This window comes from Phyllobates terribilis, unplaced genomic scaffold (assembly GCF_046119375.1).
Source record: "Phyllobates terribilis strain yellow unplaced genomic scaffold, ASM4611937v1 Scaffold_2__4_contigs__length_985480577, whole genome shotgun sequence".
Taxonomy (NCBI): Eukaryota; Metazoa; Chordata; class Amphibia; order Anura; family Dendrobatidae; genus Phyllobates; species Phyllobates terribilis.
In genome coordinates this window covers 96,406,185-96,430,165 of record NW_027362762.1, presented here as the reverse complement: position 1 = coordinate 96,430,165, position 23,981 = coordinate 96,406,185, and the positions used below count along the sequence as shown (strand labels likewise).

The following is a 23,981-nucleotide window of genomic DNA, read 5'->3' as shown; positions in this document are numbered from 1 at the left end:
TAAGCAGGGCTGTGGAGTCGGTAAGCCAAACCTCCGCCTCCTCAATTTCCCTGACTTACGACTCCAACTCCGACTCTACGACTCCGACTCCACAGCCCTGCCTCACTACTGAGCGTGTACATAAAGTGCAGCACAGATTCATCTCAACTAAAAGACGATATCCTTAGATCAGGAACAGATCAGACATTTATAGGACATTTCATAACGTTCCCAAATTCTTATGAAAACATTTACAGCACATCCTGCATTGTACTACTGAATCCAATTTATTATATATTTTAGGAGTTGGAGTTGATCCATTTTATTCCGACTCCACCAAAATGGACAGTGACTCCGACTCCACAGCCCTGCGTAAGTAATAGGCACATGGGACAGTCCGGCACTTTCACCTCAGTGACGATATTAGTGAAGAATCTTTATAATCACACCCCATTCCCCAGACACAGCAGGCTCATTGTGTGTCCTGGTTACTGGGGTGTATCTAAGCTGCAGTGTGTGTGCTGCCGTCACGGAGTAGCGTGCTAACAATAGTACCATACTTTGCACTTTGAACCTTTGAATTCTGATTTGTATATGATAAGTACAGTTGTGCAGTACCTATCGGCAGATTACACAGGAGGGACCGCGTACCAGCACCCTGGGGTGACCGAGGGAAATGCATTTTTTGTTAAAAAATAAGCTTCATTTTTTTAAGTACGGATTTCACTTGTCACGGACTGGACTTATCATTTCAGCACTCTCATTGCCAGTATGTGCATATTCCTGGCGAGCAACGCCCACCGATTCTGTGGGTAAACATGTCTTCTTTGCTTCCAGAACCTGAATCCTCTAGAATGACAACATCTAGAAACTTTCAGCACCAAAAGAGCTCCGGATCGTCTTTCCTCGGATTTCGCTCTCCTTTATCGTCTTTATTCTCCTTCAGGAAATCTGCCAAGCAAAATGTAAAACCGCCATCACCGCAGGAGAGGTATTGCTTTGTATTATTGAATTTCTTCATCTCCAATCTCTAAGAATATCCAGTTTTATGGTTGCAGTTACGATGTGTCACCTGTGATCCTCGGTCCTCTTCTTTCCTCGTACACACAGCGATAGTGGTAATCTGTGCAGATTGCGGGGCTTCGTCTTGTCGGGTATTCTGTGCCCTAAGTCATACAGTCATATGAAAAAGTTTGGGCACCCCTATTAATCTTAAGCTTAATGTTCTATAAAAATTGGTGTTTTTGCAACAGCTATTTCAGTTTGATATATGTAATAACTGTTGGATACAGTAATGTTTCTGCCTTGAAATGAGGTTCATTGTACTAACAGAAAATGTGCAATCTGCATTCAAACAAAATTTGACAGGTGCATAAGTATGGGCACCTCACCAGAAAAGTGACATTAATAGTTAGTAGATCCTCCTTTTGCAAAAATAACAGCCTCTAGTCGCTTCCTGTAGCTTTTAATGAGTTCCTGGATCCTGGATGAAGGTATTTTTGACCATTCCTCTTTACAAAACAATTCCAGTTCAGTAAAGTTTGATGGTCGCCGAGCATGGACAGCCCTCTTCAAATGATCCCACAGATGTTCAATGATATTCAGGTCTGGGGACTGGGATGGCCATTCCAGAACATTGTAATTGTTCCTCTGCATGAATGCCTGAGTAGATTTGGAGCGGTGTTTTGGATCATTGTCTTGCTGAAAGATCCATCCACTTTGTAACTTCATATTTATCACTGATTCTTGAACACTATTGTCAAGAATCTGCTGATACTGAGTGGAATCCATGCGTCCCTCAACTTTAACAAGATTCCCAGTGCCAGCATTGACCACACAGCCCCAAAGCATGATGGAACCTCCACCAAATTTTACTGTGGGTAGCAAGTGTTTTTCTTGGAATGCTGTGTTTTTTTGCCACCATGCATAACGCCTTTTTGTATGACCAAATAACTCAATCTTGATTTCATCAGTCCACAGGACCTTCTTCCAAAAAGAAATTGGCTTCTCCAAATGTGCTTTTGCATACCTCAGCCAACTCTGTTTGTGGCGTGCTTGCAGAAACGGCTTCTTTCGCATCACTCTCCCATACAGCTTCTCCTTGTGCAAAGTGCCTTGTATAGTTGACCGATGCACAGTGACACCATCTGCAGTAAGTTGATGCTGCAGCTCTCTGGAGGTGGTCTGAGGATTGTCCTTGACTGATCTCACCATTCTTCTTCTCTGCCTTTCTGATGTTTTTCTTGGCCTGCCACTTCTGGCCTTAACAAGAACTGTAACTGTGTTCTTCCATTTCCTTACTATGTTCCTCACAGTGGAAACTGACAGGTTAAATCTCTGAGACAGCTTTTTGTATGCTTCCCCTGAACAACTATGTTGAATAATCTTTGTTTTCAGATCATTTGACAGTTGTTTTGAGGAGCACATGATGCCACTCTTCAGAGGAGATTCAAACAGGAGAACAACTTGCAAGTGGCCACTTTAAGTAGCTTTTCTCATGATTGCATACACCTGGCTATAAAGTTCAAAGCTCCATGAGGTTACAAAACCAAAAAAAGTGCTTTAGTAAGTCAGTAAAAAGTAGGTAGGATTATTTAAAACAAGAAAATGATAAGGGTGCCCATACTTATGCACCTTTCAAATTTTGTTTGAATGCAGATTGCACATTTTCTGTTAGTACAATAAACCTCATTTCAAGGCAGAAACATTACTGTGTCCAACAGTTATTACATATATCAAACTGAAATAGCTGTTGCAAAAACACCAATTTTTATAAAACATTAAGCTTAAGATTAATAGGGGTGCCCAAACTTTTTCATATGACTGTATATACAAGAATTGTCACCATTGTGGCTTAGTTGCTGCGTACAGAAGTGCGAGGAAAAGGAAGCCAGGTGTGGGTGTGTAAATGTTATGCTGTGTTTTTCCAGAGTTTTTGCAGTTTCTCATTACTTTGAATGGGTAAAAAAAATGCTGAAAGAATTGACGAAACAAGCTCGTGCATGAGATTTCTGAAATCGTTTTCGCTGGTACTGTACAGTGCAGCTTTCTTTCCACCTGAAAAAAAAAATGCACCAAAAAAAAACACTGCAAAAAGCAACATGTGAACGTAGCCTTATGCAGATGCTGCTGATGTATTTGCCTGACAGAGCATCTTCTAGACTTGGTAAATGACTACATAGATACCAGTTTGCTGCCTGTGAATGGAAACGAGACTGTCCTTATTCACAGACAGCAAGCGCTTTTCTTGAAAATATTAGAATATTCAATAATAGAAAGTTGTCAAACTTTTATTGCACGTAGAGATTATGATTTATTAATATTAAAACCACAACCCCCTCTAATTGTCTAACGTTGCCCGTGGATGTGATGACAGTCCAACTAGAAGGGAAAAATTGGAAAAGGCTGATGAAATCCCTAACTAATAGCAGCAAGTCCTGATACCCTTAAGGCTCACTTTAGCTATTTAAGGTATGTCCACACGTGATGGAAATACTGTAGATTTCCCCTGCGTATTTGCACTCTGATAAATGGGAGCAGATTACAGGACCGGACACGTGAATCCTTTCTGCACATTTTTAGCTGCGCAGCGTGTCAATTTCTGCTCTAGATTTCATCCCATTCAGAGGATCAGATGAAATCTGCGTCAATACCAAAGTAAAATCCGTATGTGGCAGGTGAAGATTTTCCTGTGGATTTTTCCATCCTGTGTAGACGTACCCCAAAGGCCCTCAGATACATTAGACTAATGGTAACTATATCGGTGGGTTCAGCCGACAGTCCAATGCGTATGGGGGTGCCCGGTGTGGTTGTCTGATTTCGGACTGCCGATCGCATTGTTTTCCCGGAGGTAAGCTTTTCAGCCGACGTGTCTGTCATCTGCTTTCTGATAGAGAACCCAGGAGCTTTTGGCTCCTGTGTATGGAAGAGTCAGCAGAGATGACTGTTGGCTGACCGGTCGGCTGTAGCATCGATCAGCTGATAGCCATGAAATGTGTATGGCCGGCTTTAGATCATAAAATAATAATCGCTCCATCTCTGTTTTAACTGGTGAAAGCAGATAAATTTTAATCCAAAAATTAAGAAAGTAATAGTGATCAGATAAATGATTGATATGTGCAATACTCAAGTGTTACCGCCGATGAGAGCCGATGGCCATACACTAGGCGTCTGTATGGAAAGTGCATTACTTGTGAGTTGTCCTGACTGCATAGTATATTGATCCTGAAAGCATGTTATTATAGTCAGTGTTGCAGAAAACAATTATCTATTTCCATTATTGTATGACTAGACAATGCAGACATCCATTTATATCATCATTGTGCTCACGAGCCTGATGTGGTCATTAACGAATAATGTAACTGTTAACAGGAACATGTGATCATAATCTCATGAAATAACGGGAATTAAAGGGGATGTCTGGTTCAGAAAACCATTTATTAGTCACAGTGGAGAGCACCTACAAATTGTGCTTAGTGCTTAGGAGGACCCAGCCTGACCATACGGTGCACAGCCCATTGGTTTCTATTGAAAACGTGTAATGCTGCTTTTGCACTCTGGTGGTGCTGTAGAAAATCGGGCACTTGGATATACAGTCATGGCCTGAAAGTGTTGACACCCTTGAACTTGTTTCAGAAAATAAAATATTTCTCCCAGTAAATTATTGCAATTACACGTGTTTTGTCATAGACATGTTTATTTCCTTTGTGTGTATTGGAACAACACAAAAAAAACTCAGGAAAAAAAGGCAAATGGGACAGAAATTCACACAAAACCCCCAAAATAGGCCGGAAGAAATTGTTGGCCCCCTCAACTGAATATTTGGTTGCACACCCTTTGAAATAAATAACAGCAATCAATCGCTTCCTATAACCATCAACAAGCTTCTTACATCTCTGAACTGGGATTTTGGACCACTCTCCTTTTGCAAACTGCTCAAGGTCTCTCGTATTTAAAGAGTGACTTCTCTCAACAGCAATGTTAAGATCTCTCCACAGGTGCTCAATGGGATTTAGATCCGGACTCATTGCTGCCACTTCAGAACTCTCCAGCTCTCTGTTTTCATCCATTTCTAGGTGCTTCTTGAAGTATGTTTGGGGTCAGTGTCCTGCTGGAAGATACATTACCTACAGTAGTACACAAATCCAGCTTTCTGACACTGGGCACTACATTGTGACGCAAAATCCTTTGATAATCTTCAGATCTTATCTTAACGGGTTATCATTACCCGTTGCCAGAGGCAGCAAAACAACCCCAAAACATCTTTGAACCTCCACCATATTTGACTGTTGGTATTGTGTTCCTTTCTTTATAGGCCGCATTCAGTTTTCAGTACACAGTAGAATGATGTGCTTTACCCAAAAGCTCTATCTTGGCCTCATCTGTCCACAAGACTATTTTGGCTTACTCTTGTACATTTTGGCAAACTGTATTCTAGCTTTTTTATGTCTCTGTGTGAGCAGTGGGGTTCTCCTGGGTCTCCTGCCATAGCGTTTCATTTCATTCAAATGTCGACGGATAGTTTGCGCTGACACTGATGCACCCTGAGTCTGCAGGGCAGCTTGAATTTCTTTGGAACTTGATTGGGGCTGTTTACCCCCCATCCGGACTATCCTGCGTTGCAACCTTTCATCAATTTTTCTCTGCCGTCTACGTTCAGGGAGATAACATACAGTGCCATGGGTTGTAAACGTCTTGATTATGTTACGCACCGTGGACAAAGAAACATCAAGATCTCTGGAGATGCACTTGTAACCTTGAGATTGTTGATATTTTTCAACAGTTTTGGTTCTCAAGTCCTCACAATTCTCTTCTCCTCTTTCTGTTCTCCATGTTTAGTGTGGCACACACAGACACACAATGTAAAGATTGAGTCAACTTCTCCCCCTTTTATCTGGTTTGAGGTGTTATTTTCATATTGTCTACACCTGTTACTTGCCACAGATGAGAATGAAAAAGCATCACATGCTTGAAACAAACTTGTTTACCCAAAATTTTTAGAAAGGTGCGAACAATTTTGCCCAGCCCATTTTTGGGGGTTATGTTCGTTTTGCCTTTTTCTCTTTGTTTTTTGTGTTGTTGCATTACACACAAAATACCGTAAATAAACATGTGTATAACAAAACATGTGTAATCGCAATAGTTTTCTGGGAGAAATACTTCATTTTCTGGAACAATTTCAAGGGTGCCAACACTTTCGGCCATGACTTTATAAATGCTTATGCGGATCCTACCTCTTGGTGATTCATGCTGGCTGCAGATCTGTGGATTGTGCACCTATATTTAAGTTGATTATACCTTATTGAAGCTGCTGGAAGAGATAGAGAATGGCAATGTTTATGTCCTAACAAGTCTTCTAGACCTATGCTTCTCAAGCTGTGAGGTGCCCTTTAATTTTGGTGAGGGGCAGCTCCGAAAGATCTCAAATAAAATGTAAATCGAGCCGGCCGTACTTTCAGTTATGGTGTCGATGTCCTTCATCAATGTCGAGGCCAATTGCTTGAAACAGTCGCTCTTCTCCACTCTGCAGTGGAAGAGGCGTCACCAAGGGTCAACAACGGACAACACTATGCCAATTTATGCTGCTGGTTTCACCATGGATTTTACGCTGGGCAATGCGCAGCGTGAAATATTTGGCAAATACGCAGCACGTGCACAACAAAATCCACAGTGGTTTTTATTGCGGCCAAGCAGGAGTGCGATCATTCTGAGTGATTTGGCTGGGTTTTATGGTAAACGACTGCCTTAAATCTTCCTACCATTGCATAGTATAATGTGCACAGACACACATTCAGCGGAGAACATAAAAAGTTAGGAGGTCACATAAAAGAGAAAAGCTAATAGTAGTACAATACTAAGAGATCTAACTTAAAGAGAATTTGTCAGTAGGATCGTCCCTCCTATATGGGCACACAGGTCATAGGAAGCTGAATAAAATGATACCTGGATATCGAAGATCCAATATCTTATTCCAGAGAAATCCAGGTTTTTCTTATATATAAATGAGCTGTTAAGATCTCTGGGCCGGGCATAGATCTCCCTGAGAATCTACCTCCAAAGATTATTATAAATAAAAGGAGGTGTTACCAGTGTGAGACATGTAATGACTGACAGTCTGCTCCCCTGATTCCTGATCTTTGTGTATTTCTCTGGAATAAGACATCGGATTGCAGATATGAGGGTCTCATTTTATTCGGCTTCGTATGACCTACATGCACATATAGATGGCTTAGGAGGGTTGATCCTTCTGACAGATTCCCTTGACAGCTGATACATGTTGCGCAATCCATGAGCAGCATGTATCAGATACTGGCTGCAAGATTTTAGCCAGGTATGTTTGACTCTGAACCCCTGTGGCATTTCACGAAAAAAACATATATTAAAACCTGCCAAGCACTCAGCCGCACGGCAGACTAATCCACAGGTGGATCTCCAAAGGGCTTCTCTCGCCCGTTGCCAATGACTGACAGGTCTCGCCCTACACACACACACACACACACACACACGAGGGGAGTGGGCAGGGAGAAGCCACCAAGGACCGGCCTTTCTGACGCAGTCCCCATGCAGTTCGGTCTCCAGCGGCTTTGAAAGTATGTTTTTTTTTAAAAAAATAAAAAATGTCACAAGGTTTTAGAGTCAAACATACCTGGCTGACATCATGCAGCCAGTGTCTGATACATGCTGTCTGTGGACTGGGCAGCATTTATTAGCTGTCAGGTTCCCTTTAAGATCAAAGATAAGTACTGATGATTGCAAAGCCAATCTAGATTATATATCTATTTTATCAAGATATGAACTGATGGTTTGAAGTGAGCATGCACATGAAAGGGCTTTCCAGAGGAAAAAAAGTAAAATCAATTGGAATTTGTAAAATATACAACTTCCTAAAATATATTTACTACGTCCCACTGTAGCAGATCAGGTCAGTCTTATGGTCACGAACCAATAGTAAAATCTCGGCACACCAATGGTTAGAATTTAATTGAATTTATTATTAGAGCAGTCCACATATACGTTTCGGTCCGAAAATTGGACCTTCATCAGTGTACTGCAGAAAAAAGGATCAAAAAGAGAAATTGTCGCTTATACAAATGAAAATCAAAATACAAGTGTAACAACATAGGTCAAAATTGTGCTACAATTAGTTAAATGCATTAGCAGATTCTGTCAACAATATCAAAGCTGTACAATATATAGCCAATGAACACTTACTGAGTGTGGAATGGGGGAAGAGAAAATAGAATAGAAGAACGCTGTGTTCTTAGTGTGGAACCTGTGGACACAAGGGACATTGGTGGTTTAAGTGAAATAGCCTAAATAGTGGAAGATGCTAAGTTGGTCAGTAATACCTGGAAGATCCTGCTATACCTGGGCGCAGATGGAGTGGGGGTGATGGCATGCGGTATCCACCGCTAATGACCGGCATAGTGCTATGAGAAAACGCGCCGTGTGTAACTAGAGGGTGGGCGGGATCGGAAAGAAGCGATGGCCAATCAGCAAACGGGAGTTTGATAGACATGTTGGCCATATCCGGTAACAATACCGGAAGTGACGTTAGCGGTTACGGGGAACGCTAGTGATTGGTGGAAGTACGCGCATGCGCTAATGCGTGCGTGTCAGCCGATGGCAGAGTGCGTTCCACAGAGTAGGAAGAGGAGATAACAGCTGATCTGTGCATTCCACCTTAGGGGAGTCGTAGATGACGTGATGGGTGTGGAGGGAAGAGGCAGGAGGAGGGCGGATAATGGAATACAGGGAAATCTGAAATGGAAGGAGATAATAGTTAGTACTGATGTAGGTAGACATATTAAGAACAAAATGTTTAAGAGAGGAGGACTACAATGATAATATCTGATGAGACAAAACACAGTAAAAAATAAAAATAAAACAAAATAAACAAATGATATGAAACAAAGCACTATAAGATGATCACGGTCTTGATCAGGTGTCACATGAAAGCAAGGGGGTCATAGTCTCTGTTAAGCCCTCTAGGGGCTAAGGATTGTAATTCATGTATCCAGTAAGCCTCTCTTTGTTTCAGTTTCTGAATGCGGTTGCCACCGCGTCGAGGCTGCTGGATATGCTCAATTACCTGGAATCTAAGTTGTGTGACACTATGTCCTGTTGTGACGAAATGATGGGGGATAGGTAGCAGCAGATTTTTGCACCTGATCGTAGATTTATGCTTTGATATCCTATCCTTGATGGGTTGAGTTGTCTCCCCAACGTATATTAAACCACAGGGGCATTTTATGAGGTATATCACAAAGCTGGTATCACATGTGAAGAAACCTTTAACTGGGTATTGTTTACCGGTTTGGGGATGATGGATGTTATTACCTTTAAGAATGTTATTGCACTGATGGCATTGGAGACAAGGGAATGTACCCTTCTTAGGAGTTTGGAGAAATCTCTGTCGTGGGCCTAGTGTGGTGGATCCTATGTCCGTTCGACGCGGTGGCAACCGCATTCAGAAACTGAAACAAAGAGAGGCTTACTGGATACATGAATTACAATCCTTAGCCCCTAGAGGGCTTAACAGAGACTATGACCCCCTTGCTTTCATGTGACACCTGATCAAGACCGTGATCATCTTATAGTGCTTTGTTTCATATCATTTGTTTATTTTGTTTTATTTTTATTTTTTACTGTGTTTTGTCTCATCAGATATTATCATTGTAGTCCTCCTCTCTTAAACATTTTGTTCTTAATATGTCTACCTACATCAGTACTAACTATTATCTCCTTCCATTTCAGATTTCCCTGTATTCCATTATCCGCCCTCCTCCTGCCTCTTCCCTCCACACCCATCACGTCATCTACGACTCCCCTAAGGTGGAATGCACAGATCAGCTGTTATCTCCTCTTCCTACTCTGTGGAACGCACTCTGCCATCGGCTGACACGCACGCATTAGCGCATGCGCGTACTTCCACCAATCACTAGCGTTCCCCGTAACCGCTAACGTCACTTCCGGTATTGTTACCGGATATGGCCAACATGTCTATCAAACTCCCGTTTGCTGATTGGCCATCGCTTCTTTCCGATCCCGCCCACCCTCTAGTTACACACGGCGCGTTTTCTCATAGCACTATGCCGGTCATTAGCGGTGGATACCGCATGCCATCACCCCCACTCCATCTGCGCCCAGGTATAGCAGGATCTTCCAGGTATTACTGACCAACTTAGCGTCTTCCACTATTTAGGCTATTTCACTTAAACCACCAATGTCCCTTGTGTCCACAGGTTCCACACTAAGAACACAGCGTTCTTCTATTCTATTTTCTCTTCCCCCATTCCACACTCAGTAAGTGTTCATTGGCTATATATTGTACAGCTTTGATATTGTTGACAGAATCTGCTAATGCATTTAACTAATTGTAGCACAATTTTGACCTATGTTGTTACACTTGTATTTTGATTTTCATTTGTATAAGCGACAATTTCTCTTTTTGATCCTTTTTTCTGCAGTACACTGATGAAGGTCCAATTTTCGGACCGAAACGTATATGTGGACTGCTCTAATAATAAATTCAATTAAATTCTAACCATTGGTGTGCCGAGATTTTACTATTGTTACTACGGTGTTGGATCCTACTCGTGCACCCTGATCCAGTTGTGCTGCGTTCTTCTCTACATTATGGTCACGAACCGACACCAGACAGCTTTTCCTGTGGTGGTTTGTGACTGCAGTAGTGTATGAAGACTATATATTTTAATAGCTAAGCCAGCCCCCTTCTATAAATTTACACCCAAGAATGGAGCTGGTGCTTCTGCAGCGTCTCGTCCATACGAGGAGCGCACAGCACAATCCCATTCACTTGAATTACAAACTATTGCACTCAGGCTTGGACTGTCCCACAGGAGAATCCTCTGGTGGGCCCCTCTGCAACAGTGGACCACCACCCTCTTATATGACCAGTACTTGGCACAATATACTTGAGTCACTATGGACAAAGGCAGCATCTTAATCATGTAACAATCTACCCAGCTCATTGTTATATACATTTGTGATTGAGGATAATGTCACATTTGCATGTAGCTGAAAAGTGGGGGTCTGGAGTTGGTCACTGGTGGGCCCTTGGCACCCTAGTCCGACACTGACTGTACTAAGCAAAGCCACGCATAGAGACCAGAAGCCACGTGTGTGCAATCAATAAGTAACAGTTACGTGGAGCTCCCAGGAGCGTAGAAAGATTTGTGTTCCGCCAATAGAACATAAGGACAGAGCGTGAATATTGAAGTGCCGGACATCCCCTCTAAAGCCAGTTTTACTTGCCAACCAAGACAGTTGCGTACTTCACCTTACTGACAAGATGATTGTTATATGTAGGCCATGGTCAGCATTAACATGCATGCACGCCCTGTATCTAATGATTGTTTTGTTTCTGGTGCCGGCGTTGCGTGGTGACAGTAAAGCACTTCTCTATGATTTTGTTCCTGACATTTCCACACATGGCGATCAGTTCATACTAGAGCAAGTAAGAACCTGATCGCTCGGATGACTGACAGCTCATACGTGTCACTGCCTTTCCCCCAAGAACTTCTCAATTATTGCAAAAAAATAAAAAATAAATTGGGGAGTGCTGGAAGGCAGGGTAGGACACCCATCATGAAGCGCTTTGATTTTGTGTCTGTGATTTGGCTTCATGACAGTAATTTGGAATGGTTTATAGATTTACAAAAGACGTACTTGTCTTCTACCCAACGAAAACTCTTCTTTTTTATTCTCTATTTAGCCATTTACCATTTGAGAATAACTATTACCTTTAAAATTGCTTCTTCTGGTTCGAAAATGGAGCATGGTGCAGAATGTGAATGTGTAAAGTCCTGAAGTTGGATACAGGGAGAACCTGCTGTTTGTATTTTTTTAATTTTAAGGATAAGCCATAAATGCATAATAGTTGCAGGTCCCGGCAGGTTTGACAATTATATCAGACTTCCTATAGAAAAGACTGGAGAAAGCTGCAAATGTGCTGCCATCTCTGCTTTTGACAATGGACCCCTGATTGTGGTTTCATGCATTTGGAAATTTTACTTACATGCATTTGGCTTTTTGAGATTTGGGTTAGTTGCTTGCATTTTGAGTGTTTTTTTTAAAGTTGCACGTATCTGGAGATCTTTAGTTGCATGCATCTTGCAACATGCTTTTGTGTGAGACCTTATATCAGACCTAAATAGGGCTTCCACAGACAGGTTTTGCTTCATCTATTCTATCCGGTACCAGGGGAACCACTTTAATCCCTGTACAGGGATGTGGACTTACACAGGGATCCTGGGTTGAGTTATTGGAGTAGCTGCTGGCTGGTGGAGCTGCCCGGCAGGAATGGGCAAGCTGCTTGGCAGGAATGGGCAGGTTGCCGGGGCTAGACCTGGAGGTATGGATAGGGACAAAATTGTCAGGTAGAAGAATAGTCAGTAAATAAGCTGAAATATGAAACAGGAATATTCACATCAATCACAAGAGCTGAGAACAACAGGAGTTAACCAGAGGTAGTATAAACTATAACTGGCAGATGGAGTCTGAGGGCTGTAGGTTTAATAGGAAGAAGCCCTGCCCATGGCTCCCGCCAGCACAGTACTAAATACATCAGACTAATGATTTCACTGAAGAAAAACTGTCTGTAGGAACACAAGTCCTAGTAGTGCTATGGTCCATAGGATACACGCCGTAGTGCCAGTGCTACGATGTTACACATTTGGATATTTTTGGTTGCATGCATTCGGCATTTCAACATTTCAACATTTTGGTAGCAGGTATTTGGAAATCTACATTAGTCATTTGTGGTTTCCTTTTACCAATTTGAGTTTTTTTTTTCATTATTTCTGGGTAGTGTGACTATAAGATCAATTTTTGGATGACCTGAACATTTTTTGTATTCATTTACATTATTTTTCTCACTTTTTTTTAAGATTAAGGGTGCAAACCATTGAGGGTGATCATTATTATTTTGAACAAATCTGTATTATGTATGTGGTCTATAGTTTTTGAGTCTAGTTTGTGTATTGTGTATTCCATAAAGTGCAATATTTGATACTATAGTGTGTGCATTTTTTGTGTTTTATATCAATTTTTCTACTTTCTGATTTTCTGCTAATCGTGGTAATGTTTTGTCCTTTTCCTCAGACATAGCATCTTTTCTATCAGTGGCCAGATACTGCCGAACACCGATGTGAAGAAAAAGGCAAGTATATGATTTACAGAAGGGTTTTTAAGTTCCATGTTCTCTTTTGGGATTTTTTTTTTGCTTAAAAACGTTCTAATCCTGTTTACGCAAAAATTAAAGAGAAAATGGACCTAAAATGTTCTGAGCTTCATACATTATTATATCAGTCTTCCAACAGATATCGCCTCATGTCAACAATTGTTTCATTACCTTTGTATTAATAAAACTTAAATTAAAATTAAAGCATAATATAATGCAAATGTTGGCTACAAATTTACGAGATTTGCTTTTTATTTATTTTTTCCCCTCAAAAGTTAAAGAACATTCATAAGTACTCCGTCTTGGGTAAAAAAAAAATTCTTAATATTTTTTTTACCTACAGAAATATTGTATTTTTTTCTGTTTCATTGAAGTGGTGATTTTTTGCAAAAATTGTCAATTAGATTTGTCGCCATAGTTTTGCCATAACCTCTGTTTGCATTTTGACAAGGACGATTCCTTCTTAGTTGCTATTAATGTATTTGTTTTTCTTCGCAATCTGTTCTTTATAAGCAGATACAGCAAGAATGACAAGCTAGAATACAGTTTGCCAAAATGTACAAGAGTAAGCCAAAATAGTCTTGTGGACAGATGAGGCCAAGATAGAGCTTTTGGGTAAAGCACATCATTGTACTGTGTACTGAAAACTGAATGCGGCCTATAAAGAAAGGAACACAATACCAACAGTCAAATATGGTGGCGGTTCAAAGATGTTTTGGGGTTGTTTTGCTGCCTCTGGCAACGGGTGAAGATAACCCGTTAAGATAAGATCTGAAGATTATCTAAGGATTTTGCGTCACAATGTAGTGCCCAGTGTCAGAAAGCTGGATTTGTCAAACAAATACATTAATAGCAACTAAGAAAAAAAAATAAAAAAAAATAAAGACATTTTAATCTGTCAGTAGTTAAAAAAAATGTTATTCATTTTTGAAAGCAAAGGAAAGTAAATATCCATTAAAACCAGATTTTATTTTCTTAAAATTCTTTTTTTAATTCATAGTTTGAAACGTACCATTCTGCAAGAAGCGTAAGACAGATTGCCAGTTTTTTTGAAGGGCAACATAAAACCAGAAACAATGACTCCCCGAAAGCCACCGTCCAGCTCGAGAAAGAGGTTTTTCAAGGTTAGTAGTTGAGTAAAGACGGCTCCACAAAATCATTTTAATGAGATGGATGGTAAAAACGGACACACGGATCATACACTGATCCAAAACACTGATGACACTGGTACCATTTTTTCATGTACTTGTTTAAACATGGACGTGTGAATGAGGCCTAATGCACACACGCTAATACACATAAATGCTGATGCAAACACACATACATGCTAATACGCATACACATTAAATACACATAAATGCTAATACATATACACATTAATGCACACACAAATACATGCTAATGCCCACACACACATACACGCTAATACACATTAATGCACACACATTAATTCAGACATACGCACTAATACACATACACATTAATACACACACATACACACACACACGCTAATACACATTAATGCACACACATACACGCTAATACACATACACATTAATGCACACACACACTAATACAGATACGCATTAATACACACATACGCATTAATACACACACATACACGCTAATACACACATTAATACACACACATTAATGCACAAAAATGCTAATACAATACACATTAATGTACAAACACATGCTAATGCACATTAGTACACACTCATACATGCTAATACATATACAGATTAATACACACATACATACATGCTAATACATACCTTAATGCACTCACACGCGCTAATACATAAACAGATTAGTACACGCTTATACACTCTAATGCATATACACATTAATGCACACACATACACTCTAATACACATAAACATTAAAGGGGTTTTCCCACAAAAAAAAAAGTTGATTTTCATCAATAGATCTTGGAATAATAATAATTTCCACAATTGGATGTGATTAAATAAAATGTTCCTGTGCTGAGATAATCTTATAAATGTGCCCCTGCTGTGTGCTGTGTAATGGCTGTGTCTGACCGTACAGGAACATGGTCTGATCATACCACAGCTCCTGGGCAGGGGAGGAAGCAAAAGAGTATACAGATATTAGAGCATGTGATCATAGCTGATTCTTTTTTTGAAATAAAACATTGCTTAAATACAGGCAGGTAAATGTTTTGCCTTACAGAAGAATCATTTGAGATCCCATTCTGTAATGACAGTATACTCTTTTGCTTCCTCCCCGGCATATTAGTAGAGACGAGCAATTCGACTTACGCTGCCATAGTCCAGCGTCCTGTCCAGTCATCCTGCCAGTTATTCTTCACTTCTGCGCCTGACATCCTCGGCCCATCATCGTGGGCTCCTCTGGCACTTATTAGCTCCTGCGATATCATGACGTTGCAGAATCTAGTAAGTGCAAAAAATACCCAGGATGCCTGGTGCAGAAGTGAAAACCGTCTGCCACAGACAACCAGACTGGATGCCAGACCAGGGCAACATGAACTCCGGTACTACGGTGAGGCTTCACTAACATTATGTACATTACCTCCTTAGCTAAAGCTGCATCGGTGAACATTCACTTATCTACTAGTCTTGGCATACAAAGACAGCCGCAATTATATGACCGTGACTCATACATTCCTTTTTATGTGGATAATTCCAATGAGGATTGCCATGTCTAGAGAATAGTAGCCAAAAGGGGAGTTCATAAAGTAATAATGTGTAGGCCTTTGTTCGATCCTTAAAACTTAGGTATTCCACAATGTACAAGGAATATGTTTGGACTTGCCATAATGATAATGTTATTTCTTACATAAAATGTTAAAGAACCTCAGAAATGATGAAACTTGATCTAAATCAAATTGTTGATATGTTTTAGTTTTAGGAGATCTGGATCAAAAACTTGCCCAAGAACAGAGTCACAGTCAAACACCAAGGACTAGTAGACTTGAAAGCTATAAGCATGGAAGGCAGTATGGCAAAGAAGATTCACTCCATAATACATCAGAAGCTAAAAACATGTACAGCGGTTTACCTTCTCATGACGGAAAAAGAACTGTGTCACTTGAGGAGACTCAAACAACCTATGCCACATACCAACCCAAAAAATTTTCTGAAATCTACTTAAACAGACAACACTCTGCTTCCAAAGCAGAGACTTCCAAAAAACCTTTTTACAAAAAGAGATCTTTGCTTTTTTCAGCTACAAGCAACACGTCAGCAACTTCATCCTCTAATTCTGGTTCATTTTCATCAAGTAGCTTACAGCAGTCAACTCCAGGCATAGACCTAGAGAGGACAAGACCACACAAGTCAAAGAGGACACCTGTCACTTCCATCAAATGGAATAATGCATTTCCTTCTGAACAGCCTAAGGAGACCGGTAGACCGTTCAAGACACAGTCGGCTTTGGATCTTACAATTCTTGATAAATACAGTCAACACAGCAGAGTGTCTGATCTATTCAAGTACAACACACCGAGAGTACGAGTGTCCCCTACGAATGACTTCAGTGAATTCAGGAATATCAACACTGAAGCAAGCACATCGTCATTTATGGATAGTGCAGATAATAGATCCACTGGATATTACAAAACTGACTCTCCTAGCCACAGGCCTGAAGTAAAATATGCCACAATATCGGAAAGGTATTGGGAGGAGGAATCTAAAAAGAATTCTTTCAATAATGAAATGAGTAAAACGCTTAATGACAATTCGAGTGGCAATGACAAGGAAGCAGAACCAATGGAAGTAGAAAGTGAATTAATAATATTGAATGATAGCAAAGTGTATAATTTAATGGGAAGAGCAGAGGCTTCTAGTATTTTACAAACAGAGAGCTGTTCTACAAAAGCAGATGCAATAACTAGAGAGTCAAAAATGTCAGTAGACAACGAACGATGCAGCCATTCTGAATCTGATATCCGCGATGAAGACATTCCAGTAGATCGTACGTTCCATGAACCGATTGCAGTATCTTCCAGTCATACAGTAGAACCTAAGATCATGAATATCGATGCTCCAAATGTCTTCCTTAATTCTAGAAATACCAGTTTGTTGACTTCTGTTGACATTGGTTCCATTGCTCAAGAAGATAGTTTCCCACCAAAAACAGAAAGGCTTGTTCATAATCCGTTATTAAATGCCATTAAAAAATGTACTTCCCTTGAACACAAAACATCATCTAAAATTGATACTCCATCTTTTAAGGATATAAAATCTTCAATAATCAGTGATCGGAAAAACACAACGGCTTATAATAATAGATCCAGTGACACCTCACATACTGGAGGAAGATTTGCTTGGATGAATAAGAGGAGAGGATCAAAAGACAATCAAACAGAAGGTTTTCGGTCTGATACACTGAAGTTTCAGAAAAGAAACGCGTCTTCTCTCCCAGATTTACTTGACCAGGACAGTGATATTTTGTCTAATAATGTCTACGTTTCAGGACTCAAAAAGAGTTGTGAAAATGTAGACGTAAACTTTGATGCCACCCTGGTTCCTGACACAAAATCATCCAGAATTTCTGATGACTTAGATAAAAGGTACTTGGAAAATTATTCCAAATATGAGCAACCTTGTGTCCAAAATACCATTTATCAAGAAAAAAATCTAGGTTCAAGAAATTTTCTGTATCCACAAAAGCCTTATCTGTCAGACATAAATGGCACATACAGAAACCTAGACAAAAAGACAACTTACACACCAGCAATGTATCAGCCAGACAGATTAAGGGAAAAGCGAGCAAAGTATAAACAGTCGTCGGGAAGTTTCATGTCAGATACTCTGAAGTATAAGCAAACAAATGCATCCTCTCTGCCAGATCTACTTGACCAGGAGAGTGACCATTTTAGTAATGACCTTGAAACTATAGTACATAAAACCAGTTGTGAACCTGTTAGGGATTACCATCCTTCGAATGTTCTTGAAACAAAGTCTTTAATGAGCCCTGATGAAAAGAAAGAAATGTACTTTGACACTAGTACAAGGTATGGACTATCTTCTCTCCAACATCCCAATCAATTACCAAAAACATCAAGTTTGAACACTAGTCAGTCTTCACAAAAGATTTTTACATTATCCTCTGGTTCCGAATTAGATAAGGCTTCAATAAAAACTGAAGAAAAGACAACTGACGTACAAGTAGCATATCGGACTGCTCCATTTTCTCATGTACCTGCAAAGTTTAAGTCTGTAAACTTTAATAGAGGTCGGTACAATGAAAAGAATATATCTGACTCTAATAATAATAATTTTGATGATGGATCAAAAATTAAAAGTGGATATATTTACCAAAGACAAAATGATCCAGAGCCAAACCAAGAAAAGGCCTCAAAATGTGACACATCTTCGAAACCTAACCGGTCAGTACTTTATCGAAAGGATGTTGTTTCGTCAGCGCATGAAACAAGTACTGACCAACAAATGCAAGTTGAACAGGGTTATAAGTCCGAAAGAAACCTAAACCAAAATTCAATTTATCAGTTGGATGAAAGAGCAAACAAATCCGTGGAATATACAGAACCAGTTAAAGTCATAGACTCCTCAAGGTTTCCCGTTAGTGAAATTGTGAAGGAACATTCAGAAGGGAACATCTTGAGCAGAGGTACATGCCTGCCACCCACAGAGAATAAGGCAACAAACATATTAAGGAAGCACTTACTTGTGACACCAGAACCATTCAAACGCAATGTCCATATTAGTGTCATCCCCAAGTCGGAGTGGAATCGATCTACGAGTGGAGAAGATGGCCAGACCCAAACTTCCCTGGAAGAAGAAATTATTAAAGATTTTGCTCCTGAAGATGAAACATCACCAGAAGGTTTACAGCTTTACAATACATACAGCTGTCAACAAGTTGTTGAAAATACTGAAGTTTATGAGAGCATTACAAATTCTTCTTACCCAGAAGTAGATAAAATTGAGTATCGCAAAGTTGTCTCAGTCTATTATAGCCTTCCTCGCAAATTCTCAAGAAAGATCTCTGATCTGTCCAAGAATAACCTAAAAAACATTGATAAGACTCTAGAGCAAAATAGAGCACCTAGTGCAATTCTAGATAAAATAAGTAGTCATCACAAAGAAGATTATTCCAATGACCAAAACTCTAAAAATACTACTGCCTTTACGGATACTATACACAATGATAAGGGACATTCAGCAGATGATATTTCATGTAAAATGCATCTCTTAAATTTCCACATCATTCCTTTACAAACGAGTCTCATGAAAAATGACAAGACAACTTCTGGAGATGACAGGGATGATTTGGTGAACAAATTTAGTTCTTTGCACATTTCTACAAATGAAGGCAATTATACCGCAAAGGAAGAACAAAAGAATAAAAATGAATACAGCCCTATAAGATCCTCCCCAAGACATTCTCCAAATACTTATTATACTTTACCAAATAGGAAATCCGGTGTCCAGGAGCTAGAGAGAAATGTTCTAGAGAGAGACATTGCCATGGTACGGGACAGATTTAACCCATATTCAAGCAGCAGAAACGTGGAGTCTTCTCCAGTATCCCAAGATGTTTTCACATCACCAATGTTCTCCTATGATAACCTTAATTGTTCCCCTGGTTATGATTTTATGCATTTTCAGGAAAACAACGAACAAGACTATAACATTAATAACAATTTTGCAAAAGATGGTGGTTTCTATGAGAGAAAATCCATGGATGAAAGTTTATTATTAAGAGAAGACTTGCCTTCAATCTATAAATCAAAAAGTTCCAAAGATTTAAGTCACCGCAAGTCCTACAACACAGAACACATCTCACCACACATGGAATATAACACCAGCCCACAGAGTGATTATAATTATCCAAGTTTTAATAAAAGCAATGATGTTGTAAATCGGACTCGGCCTTCATATTGTTCTGAGTTTGTCCAAAAAAAAATGAAGCCAATTAATGCTAAGAAGTTCAGCTTCTCTTCTGACCGTTCAAGTCAAGAAAGTGTGAACCCTAGACATGCTGGTTCTTATAGTGACACTTTTCGGATATCTGACGTCGATTCATCACCTGTATTCTACTCTCCAAATGACAACTATCCATCTCATGTGCCCAAACATTTTGGCCAGAGAAGTCCCAAACATTGCCGAAATCCTACATATTCTAACTTGTATAGATCAAAGAGCATGAAGCTCTTAAACACCGATGGCCAAGAAAATGTTATGGACTACAGAAGAAAGAGCGATGGAAGTTTTTCTTCAAAAAGCTATGGTGGAACTTTGAGGAACAAAAGTCCTACTTCTGGTGAGACATGGAACAGGAGATTTTCAGATGAAATTTTAGATGAAAATGATAATTGGCCAGTTTCTGAAGAACACAAACCTATTTGTACATCAAAGTCTCTTGATTATGGAATTTTTGGTAAGGAGCAGCAAGAGGCTATTTTAAACAATGTAAAGCGGTCACTTAATGAAGGCAGGCTATGGAGACCAAGTTTTTTGAAAAATCCAAGCTTCTTGAGAACTGAAGAATATTGTTCTTCACAGGAAGTAAATCCAGTAGGTCGGTCTCCTGAAGATATCCCATCTCAAGGACCTAGTTTGAAAGACCATCTAAATATTCATGAGGATGAGCCTGTTTCATCCGATTTAGATAGTGACACAACCACGGACGATGAATATTACTTAGATGAAAATGACAAGGAGTCAGAACTATGAGGTCTCCTAAGATGGTAACCAACGCAGTATTGATGGCTTCATTGACAAGATACTAATTGTTTGTCTGTTTTGCTGTCCATTCTTTGGTAATTTAAGTGCAATATAAACCCCCCCGAGATCAGGAATATGCAAGAATATGCAACAATGCAAAATATTATAGATGGTCCCATCAGTAGGTACTTGTATTCCACATGAAATAACCATTCTGGTGCATTTTTACTTCGAATTCTGTATTGTGTCATCCTATTTGTCCTGGAAATTAGAAACTGGGTGTTATCATTACCCTATCAATAAGGGGTGTCTTTATAAAGTCTGACACTGCCAGCACTGGTTGGACAGTGTCAGACTTCAGTGGTAAAGTGAATGGTAACACCAAATTCCAACTTTAGAAGGAGGAATCGCAGAAATGGCAAAATGTAGACGTTTAGGAAAAGGTGTCCCATAATTACTTAATATAAAATACAAGTATTTACTAACGCTGAGTGTTCAGGGGTGCAGACAGGTCCTCTCCTCTGTCTATGGATGCTTATAGGAGATGGAGGCATATAAATATAATTATTGCAGAAAACATTCAGAAGATTTTGGCAATAACGGAATTTGTCTAGTAAATGGTATGGTTACCTTCTAATGAATACTGTGTGTAGACTTGATAGTGCAAACTGCCCATGTAATAAGGTCCAAACGTGCTACTATTCAATTACCTGTTTTGGTAATAATGTAATGCAATCAAAATTATTCAACTCCCATTGAAAATTAGGTTATATTAGCAAAATTGACAAACGTACTACCAATACAATATTTAAATAGCTCAACACTAGTAATATAATAAGTACTTTTTTTCTAATTTAACACAAAATATCATTTTTAATGACTAGTCTTCATGACAAGCATCTTTAGTATTTAGTAGACTCTCTTTGGCTGTTGTGACCTGCTGCAAACATGACTGGACCCCAACTTCTTGTTGTGATCCTTAGGAATGTTAGCTATTCCTGATTGGCAATGGCCTCCAGGACACTAAAATTCTTGGTAGTCAAGAGAGTGGTCTAAATTGTTAAGAGATCATTAGAATAAAAGGCATAGCATGTTCCTGGAGATACAGGTGGTAGCAGAGTTCGCAAGTTCAAAGATAGAAGTCCACTGGCTACACTACCTACACTAGATGTGGCAGAAAGTGGAAGCTGCCACCAGATTCCTGAGGCGGCAGGTGGTCAAAAACTCTTTAGTGACTACAAAAAACCTGCAGCAAGATTTGGTGGCAGCAGGCACTGAGGTTTCAGTTTGCACAATAAGGTTCATAATAAATGTTGATGTTCTCCATGCCAGAATTCCTAGACGGTCACTTCTACTGACCCAACAGGACAGTGTTCCCAAGGATATGTCAAAGATTCTGGAGTAGCCGTCACAGTCGTCTAACTTGAATCCAGTAGAAAATCTTTGATGGGATTTGAAGAAGATGAGAAGGTGTTTGCAGCAGCAAACCCAAGAATTAGTGACCTGGAGGTCATTGTCCATTAGGAGTGGGCTAATATTCCTCAGGAATGCCACCAGAAGCTGGTGTCTAGCTATGGGTCACATTTCCAGCAGGTCGTAACAGCCAAAGGTGCCCTACTAAGTCCAAAAGACGTTTGTCATGAATTGGTTGAATAATCCTGAGACTGCATTGGTCATTTTGTACTGAATTTGGGGAAACCACTTCTTATATTAGTTGTGTTGAGCTATTTATATTGTTTTTATTTGGCAGACGGCAGAAAGGTTGTACATTTAAAAAAAAAAAACCTAATTTGCAATGGGGGAGTGAATAATTTTGATTGCAACTGTATTCACAATGTTTTTTTCTGTTTTTGCTGCAATACCTATTTTTGTAAAGCTGAATGTAGCCATATTGGTTGTCACTTCTGAACTTTCTTCTCAAGAACTGACTACTAGAAATATTACATGTTCATTATCAGCTTCTGAAAAACAAATTCTTACAGGAGGAATGCGGTCAAAATGATCGTCTGACATGTCATAGATACTTATGAGAAGGTCACATTGGTAAGGTTCGTCATCTAAGATCGGCACTAATTTTCCCTGGAGGCCTCTGTGCACGAATAAACCCTTTTGATACTGTTCACGGATAGAAATCTCATACAATATTCTTGAGAGAACCTGTCAAGTTATTTTACCACCTTAGCCCCTTAAAGACTGATGACATACAGTACAGACCAAAAGTTTGGAAACACCTTCTCATTTAAAGATTTTTCTGTATTTTCATAACTATGAAAATTGTACATTCACACTGAAGGCATCAAAACTATGAATTAACACATGTGGAATTATATACTTAACAAAAAAGTATGAAACAACTGAAAATATGTCTTATATTCTAGGTTCTTCAAAGTAGCCACCTTTTGCTTTGATGACTGCTTTGCACACTCTTGGCATTCTCTTGATGAGCTTCAAGAGGTAGTCACCGGAAATAGTCTTCCAACAATCTTGAAGGAGTTCCTAGAGATGCTTAGCACTTGTTGGCCCTTTTGCCTTCACTCTGCGGTCCAGCTCACCCCAAACCATCTCGATTGGGTTCAGGTCTGGTGACTGTGGAGGCCAGGTCATCTGGCGTAGCACCCCATCACTCTCCTTCTTGGTCAAATAGCCCTTACACAGCCTGGAGGTGTGTTTGGGGTCATTGTCCTGTTGAAAAATAAATGATGGTCCAACTAAACGCAAACCGGATGGAATAGCATGCCGCTGCAAGTTGCTGTGGTAGCCATGCTGGTTCAGTATGCCTTCAATTTTGAATAAATCCCCAACAGTGTCACCAGCAAAGCACCCCCACACCATCACACCTCCTCCATGCTTCACGGTGGGAACCAGGCATGTAGAGTCCATCCGTTCACCTTTTCTGCGTCGCACAAAGACACGGTGGTTGGAACCAAAGATCTCAAATTTGGACTCATCAGACCAAAGCACAGATTTCCACTGGTCTAATGTCCATTCCTTGTGTTCTTTAGCCCAAACAAGTCTCTTCTGCTTGTTGCCTGTCCTTAGCAGTGGTTTCCTAGCAACTATTTTACCATGAAGGCCTGCTGCACAAAGTCTCCTCTTAACAGTTGTTGTAGAGATGTGTC

At 39.9% G+C, this 23,981-nt stretch overlaps 1 protein-coding gene and 1 long non-coding RNA gene across 5 annotated transcripts in view; one reads left to right on the top strand and one right to left on the bottom strand.

Annotated features, from left to right (window-relative positions):
* EXPH5 (exophilin 5) overlaps positions 1–23,112 on the top strand; it is a 107,607-nt gene extending 84,495 nt beyond the window's left edge. Inside the window, exons 1-5 of one of the 3 annotated variants that reach the window (XM_073662433.1) lie at positions 569–693; positions 817–970; positions 13,105–13,162; positions 14,184–14,307; positions 16,073–23,112. In XM_073662433.1, coding sequence (XP_073518534.1) covers positions 834–970; positions 13,105–13,162; positions 14,184–14,307; positions 16,073–20,871 — 5,118 coding nt within the window. In that variant the 5' untranslated portion in view covers positions 569–693; positions 817–833 and the 3' untranslated portion in view covers positions 20,872–23,112. Of the gene's footprint in view, positions 1–568; positions 694–797; positions 971–13,104; positions 13,163–14,183; positions 14,308–16,072 lie in introns of those variants that run through there. The other 2 variants (XM_073662430.1, XM_073662432.1) reach the window with 2 other exon arrangements.
* Positions 1–23,981, bottom strand: part of LOC141194814 (uncharacterized) — a 54,944-nt gene that overhangs the window by 16,616 nt on the left and 14,347 nt on the right. For both annotated transcript variants that reach the window (XR_012267437.1, XR_012267443.1), the window contains 3 exons: positions 19,102–19,200; positions 18,860–18,963; positions 12,244–12,349 (listed from right to left, as the gene is read on the bottom strand). This is a non-coding gene — a long non-coding RNA (uncharacterized lncRNA). The remainder of the gene's footprint in view (positions 1–12,243; positions 12,350–18,859; positions 18,964–19,101; positions 19,201–23,981) is intronic.